This window comes from Montipora capricornis, chromosome 13, assembly GCF_036669925.1.
Source record: "Montipora capricornis isolate CH-2021 chromosome 13, ASM3666992v2, whole genome shotgun sequence".
In the NCBI taxonomy this organism is placed as follows: domain Eukaryota; kingdom Metazoa; phylum Cnidaria; class Anthozoa; order Scleractinia; family Acroporidae; genus Montipora; species Montipora capricornis.
In genome coordinates this window covers 4305667-4313166 of record NC_090895.1, presented here as the reverse complement: position 1 = coordinate 4313166, position 7500 = coordinate 4305667, and the positions used below count along the sequence as shown (strand labels likewise).

General features: G+C 37.3%; 2 protein-coding genes across 2 annotated transcripts in view; one reads left to right on the top strand and one right to left on the bottom strand.

The window, feature by feature from the left end:
• LOC138029742 (fibroblast growth factor receptor 2-like) overlaps window positions 1–7500 on the bottom strand; it is a 466762-nt gene that overhangs the window by 105397 nt on the left and 353865 nt on the right. The window lies entirely within an intron of this gene.
• LOC138029730 (immunoglobulin superfamily member 10-like) overlaps window positions 1–7500 on the top strand; it is a 59069-nt gene that overhangs the window by 34155 nt on the left and 17414 nt on the right. The window contains exon 6 of the mRNA XM_068877493.1: window positions 6990–7259. Within this exon, the coding sequence (XP_068733594.1) occupies window positions 6990–7259 (270 nt within the window). The remainder of the gene's footprint in view (window positions 1–6989; window positions 7260–7500) is intronic.

Genomic DNA, 7500 nt, shown 5'->3' with positions numbered 1-7500 from the left:
TTTTTTGGTCATTCTGTTGGGGCGTTGTTGGGTTGCGGTTAACCCATCCTTTCAGTCTAACGTTACTTGCCTCAATTGCCTGTCAGTGTGTAAAACTTCTTGGTTAATACGTTGACAAAGAAACTGAGAAGCAACGAAATACTCGAACTGGCTATTTTGCCAATAATTGTTAAAGGTATGCTTACCGCATGCAGGCGAAAAACACTTTCCCATTCATGGAACTGATGTCCAATTTTCTGTCGTAGTGCAACAACAATTTTTCTTTAACGTTGACAACCTTAAGTAAAAGACGTTAATGGGAACGATCAGCCATTAGCATACATAATAAGAGAAGGAAAATTCACTTTTCCATACCCCTAACGTCCAATGAACACTTGTGTTCACAGATACTAGGATTGTCCTGCTTTAGAAAGTTCACCTGCATCAAAGAGCAAATAAATAAATACATTTATTTGTTTATTTATTTATTTATTTATTAAGCGAACACATCACGAAAAAGTATGCGATTCTCTGTATGGAAGCTAGTGGAGGCAAACAAAATCAAAGTAACCTTAGTCATCCACGGCCACTTCATCAACTTCTCCGGCCCATCATTCCTTTTTATTATTTCGGTTAAGAATGAGTCGGCGGCAATCACTTTCTTACCCTATGAATTGGAAAATCTTTTTTAGTACACTCGTTTCGAAAAGTAATGATGGACTCTTGTTTACCGCCCAACTAGTGGCGTAGAGCGCTAACGTTAGTAATAACGTCAGAAAGCCTATAAACTTACCAACAACTTACCATCTCGCATATATTTAACACTTTAATACTCAGAGCTTACATTTTTTTCCCCTGACTCCTCTAGCTTTTTTAAACATGCATTGATCACCTAGAAAGAATAGAGAGATATGATAATATTACCACCATCTCGTGCGTTATACTTGTAATCGTCATTTAGGGTAGAAGTTTCCTTTATAGGTTGATGAGAGCTATGAAATGAAATGTATTAACAATGCACGACGTTGACCTGTATGCGTTGTTTTTTTGTAACTTGCGTTAGACAGTTTGTAACCGCGTTATTCGCACGTCGAAAGATTTAATGTGTTCCTCAACTGTCACCTAGGAAAATGTAGGTCGACTATTTTCCCTGGTTATTACATGCTTGAGTCTCATTGAGTTACTTTTAATCGATAGAATAGTGCAAAATTTGGGAACCGACACAAAAAAAAAGCAATTCGAAGTTCTTTTACAGGGCACCTTCGGACCAAACAGAACTGTCCATTTATCACAGCTAACAAAGTTTATATGCTTTTTTTTTTCGGGATAAATCTTTCTCTTCTTAATGGGAGGGCACCAATTTAGAGGTTTCATTTTCACTTTATTTACTAAATCCGTAACCAACCGGCGTATTACCTTGTCGTTTAACCAGCCTTCTTTATAGTTGTTAGAGCGGCTTTTCATCATTCGTTTGTCTTCGTCTGACAGTTCTGACACCTCTGCTTGTAAAGTTTTCAAATCCCCCACTGTTATGTCGCCTCCGTATTTACACACCACTTTATTCAAATCAGCATTTTTTTGCAAGTCCCAAAAACAGTCAACCTGTAAAATAATCACCATTTTAAAAGTGACTAAGGAATAGTAATAATAAACTTACAGCGTCTCTTGGTGTAAATATAACGCAATTTTTACGTTAAACCATTGGCCTTACACGCAAATCTACCACACCTTTAGTCTTGATTGCTGTCTATTTATGCTGAATATTTTATTTCACCACAACGGTATAATACACAAGTTACCCTCTCCGCCATGCGTAACATTTGGTTGTGTCTTTTGTGCTCCGCCAATACTTGTTTCATATCCGGGACGTCATAACAGCCAATTCCTTGCCATGTGACTGTTATCCCTCTCATAAAAACCAGGGCTTTTTCTACTTCTTCTTCTTTTTAGTCGGTACCATTCTAGTTTCAGCACTCCCTTTAAGAGGGCCTTCTTGTTATATCATTATAGGCTTATCATCATTTTACCAATTTGTTGTTCCTTCTTTCCGCTTCGATCTGTTCTTGAAGATCTTCTATTTTTATTCTCTGTAAAGACAATTTTTGACTCATAAACAAATTGCAATCAAATACATGTACAACTGTAAGAAGTGACGTGCCTCGGAACACTTACAAGCGTTCGTCTCTCATTTCTCCACTTTTCACTGTCTTTCTCTTCGTCCGCGGTTACAGTGGCATCCTAAGCAGAAGCAAACAACAAGTGCAGGCCATAAAGAAAAACTCTTACATCACATGCATTGTCACTGAAAGCTCCAATATTGCTATTGAAGAGTAATTACCGTTGTGGGTTTTATCAAGTCCATTATTTTCTTCTGCCCTGTCTCCAAATCCTTAAGGGACGTCATAACTTCCTCCCGTGTCGTTTTTGCTGTTAGCCACTTGAAGAAGTATTTATTGAGGTTGTGGGCTTGCTCCAACCTTAAAACCAATTTCCAACTTTCTCTTGAAAATCTAGCCACATATCTTTCTTTTCTGAAAACCTTTAGTGAATAAAGAAAGAAAACTATTAAAAAATGGTTGTTTTTGGAAACTAAGAATGTGCAAAACTAGGTACACTTACGTTGTTTTTGTTCATATGTTTTGTGCGCTGCAAATACTCACGCAGCTCTTTGTCCAAGCGCTTGTTGACACCTACTTCAGGCACTTCGCACGATTCTTGTGGCACCTTCATATGGCTGTAAATAAAGGCTCTTATTAATCTCGCCAAATCCATAAAGCTGTCGGTAAATGAAGAGTTTGCGGCAGGATGTGATTCGGCCTCTGCTCTCTTGGGCGCTATATCGCAAAATGGAGGGCCATAGAGTTCGGACATTTCAAAAACTGTTTTTAGAAGAACTGAAACAGACAGACTGTAACAGGCCTGGCTGGCTGAAAATGGGTACGGGATCTTACCCCTTACCCTCTTTTTAAATCCTTGATTGGTTTCTTAGTTACCTAGATCTAAGATGCACGAGCATTAGTCTTACGTCATTCCGAAAACATCGCCGGAGTCGTCATCATTCTTGCAAAATATTCACCCCTCCTTTCGCTTTAAGCATTCCTGCGCAAACCTATTCCCACTGCAAACATGGGCGTATTTCCTTGCGCAACCTTTCATCTGCCTTCTTGACCTCTTCCTTTGACCCTCTGATGATAACGGATCATTTCGCATCATGGGTCATTACTGCAATAGGCTTAGACACATTATGCCTGCATAATTTTGGTAATGCTAAAGTTAAATCATCAAGCATTATGCCGGCACAATGAGCGTTTTGTAGGCATAATGCTACAAAACTTTATCTTTCATTGATTTCGATGAAACGTCTGTTAGAGAAATGTCTCTACAAGACAATATCGATTGCTAACCCAATAGATAGATGACAATTGAAATATGTTCCAGAGAGCGAAGGATCAGAGAGGGATTTAAGAATCGAATTCCTTTAGTGCTGTTTAGAGCTTGTTGTTGTTGTTGCAGCTTGCATTGTACTAGAAAGATAAAAACGTTGCGTTGTTAACCCATGGAGGTACCTTGTCCGTGCAGGAGCAGGAAAAGGGCTAAAATTTGAGCATAATGCGCCAACACCAGCATAATGTTTGGCTATGATTTTTAGGGTGACGCGCTGCTCGATTTTTGGCATAACGAGTCTAAAAAAACATGAAAGGCTTAGCAGGGATCTTGGAAACGGACATTTACTTTCCTTTGTGTTACCCCACAAGAGTCGTCATCATTCTTGCGAAATATTCATCCCTCCTTTACATTGAAACTTTATTAGTAACTGACTTGAGAAAACTTGCTTAATGCACCATTGTGATAGTTATTTGGCACGGCATTAGCAGGGTATCCATGGCATATTCCATTTGTTTTGGTGGCTGGCATGGGTTCATTCTACATTTTGATCTTTTAGTGGGTTAGATATGTAAGGTTTTGGGGTTCAGGAGTTATATAGTTACCAGGGACTCATTTGTTTGCGTAGACTTCTTTGGTCAGTGTTTGTGGAGTAGCCCCACCCTCCCCATCCATTTTATTTCCTTTTTTGGTTTATCCTATTTAAGCATGTTAGTTTTTTCTTTCTTTCCACTGAGTTATTCTGGTTCAGTGTGATAGTTGTTTGGTTCAGGGATGGGTCTGGCAGGTGGGGCTCCTGGATGGGGGTAGGACATGCTCTGGGGCATTATACCTTCTTTGCATTGGCCTGGCAGCCAACCAAGCCTCCATTTGCCACAAAGGCGTAAATAAAAAGATTACTTTATTATTATTAAATAATTTTTTTACTCTGTAATTATACACTGTGTTATAATATCAATAGAGCATTCAAAGACTCAATAATAGTTCTTGGGGAAAACAGCTAATCGGGTCACCAATAAACGTCACATGCATGAGCTTTTAGAAACTGGTAAAACTCTTCTCATTTGAATCCTTTTATAAAGCGCATACCAATAAGGCATTGCTTGTTTGTCCTGTTGAATGTTTGTTTGGACTTACGTTCTGTGAAGCCATTCAATAAACTTGCAGGTCTGTTTTTACCGGGTCTAAAACCGGTCAGTAGAAAGTTTTTTCACTTTTGTTCTCTGCTAGGGTTACTCACTTTTTATGAATATAAAGCTCTCTTAATAATAGTAATAATAGTAGGAGAACTTTATTTCACACAATAATGTTTAAAGTTGAAGAGCTTTTGGGGTCGTGCACAAATGAAATCAAATCAAGTTACATAACAAATCAAATAATAATAATAATAATAATAATCATAATAATCATAATAATAATAATATATTATTATTATTATTATTATTATTATTATTATTATTTATTCATTCCTATAGCGCATTTCCTGCATGGCAAAATGAACAAATGCGCTTTATAATAACTGATAGTTATACTGCAATTGTTAACAATAGATAATAGTGACATTTAGTAAGTATAATGAAAAACTAATGAAATCAGCCGATTTATGCTGTCAAAGTCTACTAAGTCTCAAATCACATTGGTTTTTGAAGAGAGGGGAAAACCGGAGTACCTGGACAGAAACCTCGTGGAGCAGAGTAGAGAACCAACAAAGTCAACCCACATATGATGCCAGATCTGGAAATCGAACCTAGGCCACATACGTGGAAGGCGAGTTGTCTCACCACTTTGCCATCCCTGCTCCCCAGTTATTAATTAATTAGTTAATTAATTGCATTAAGGCAAATGGATGCTGAGCACAAGACATCTTTGTCAAAAGGCTTATGACTGATAATTAATATACATGTAACTCCAGTCTGTAAATAATGGTGACCCTGCAAAAGAATAATCGTATATTTAATAGGACAAGAGAGCAAGAAGGAGATCCATAACTTTTCTCCAATATTCATTCTCATATAAACTTCTCTGCCACTTTGTTAATCAGGACTCGAAATTGCTACTGACTTGCTCGAAATGTTACTGCATAAAATTGTGTAATTGGCAACGTTTTTTTTTAGCCACTTTCATTGTCAGGTCTGAGTCACCCTTATCTTTTTCTATACTCTGCAAATTGGACAGTTTTCTTGGTGTGCATAAAAAAGAGTAACATAAAATGCATCATACCAAATATGCAATGAAATCCAAGAGGAATACAACAGTTCTTTGAAGCACGATGTTTCATCCGTCTCATGTCTTGGAAGCGAGGTACACTGTATTGCCAGAGCAAGGTAATTGTTTATGGAAGAGTGGAGGATAGAAGTGCTACATGTAATGGAAAAATATTAACGGCGGTTATTGTGATTTACCCAACATGCCATTCACATCGAAATGACAGTGGAAAGCTAATGCCAGCAAAAGAGCATGGTTTACACTTACGTGTTGAGGGATGTCAGGGCTAAAAGGACATACCAGAATACAGAACAGTAAAAACTTTCAACGTGTGATCGTAAAAGCAGAAATCTTGTGACTGCATAATTATAGTTTGTCTTTTTTGGCATGGAAAGGTAATGCATATTGAATTCACCTTTATGTTCAGTTCTGCTATTTTGCATGTACCTTCCTTCCTTTTTTGTTCATGTGACAAACTTCAAATTGAGTCATTTCAAAGAACATGTCAAGCATCACTTCACTTCTCTTTGTGTTGATGTGGATGAATATTTGAACCGTATTGTGTATTTGGCTTTCATTATTCAAAAGGTATGGTCTCATCTGATAATAACTTTATACATGTATTATTCTTTACTGCTTTATAATTAACTATATATATTAATAATTGACATTAAATTTTGACTGTGCTCTTGCTATCTGTGTGTAATGTGTTTGCACTGGAATTATAAATTGACTGATTTAAAGCAAACTGATCTAAACAAGTTGAGAAAACTTTGTCATGGCTAACTTACTTACTTACTGACTAACTAACTAACTAACTAGCTAACTAACTAACAATAACGGTAGTCTTTTTAGATGGTCATGATTTTACATCCTCCTCTATGCAATTTTGATACCAGGCTGATCACTCACAGTAACATAGAGCTAATGGAAGGCAGGTCTAAAACACAGTTTACATTCCACAGGTCGAGACCAGAGGTCCCTAAGTGCTCAATTGATGAACTATTGAGCCAAAACTTTTCTCTCAACCTGAAACAATATATTAATTATTTTTTTGTAGAGTGATTAGAGCAAGGAGACACTTTTGACACTATTCTGTAGCACAGAACACTCACCTGTGACCCATGACCTGTGTCTCAGACCTGCAGGCTAATGGACTAATTGAATTTAATTGGATAATCGTTGATCATTTTATGAACACCTAAACAACTAACTGCTACATTTTAACACTTTTAAGAAGATTAAAGTTGTCATCTTTTCTTGGAGGAACTGAAAGAGAATATCATTCTTTAGACCCCTTTAATATAATGTGCACATTACTATTGGTTCATTTTAGTTTTTGTATTTTTCACAGCACCGCGGCCACCAAACCAAGAGAGATAAGTGTGTTTGAACTTACATTTATTTGTCCATGTTTACAGATAACCCTGCCACTGTCCATTTGGTCACTAACACTACCGAGAATGAAAACTGTTCTGATTTCCTGGTGATACGTTGCACATGTAAGGTGTCTGAAGCCAATCCACCGGTAGAAAACTACCAACTTTTGAAGAACCAAGAAATCGTGGACACAAGCAGCAAAGGAACCTGGATTACGACCATATCGAGTAAAGGAAACCATATCTATAGCTGCAAGGCTTTGCATCCCTTGGGAAATGTAGCAAGTGCTGATGTTACTGTAACCTTTAATGGTAAGTTTAAATGTTATGAATAACAATTTGCTGTCTCTTTGTAAAATCTAAACTGCTGTTAATAGCCTGATCAGTTGGCATGCACATTACATTGCAGGGAATGTAGAAGTACATGTATTAGCTTTCTTTTTCATTGATGGTAGGAAAGATCGATGCATATTTGAACTGCAGAAAAATCATTTCAGCCATAATCATGATTTTCGAACATTACCATTGTCAACATTAGTTACGTATACTGTTC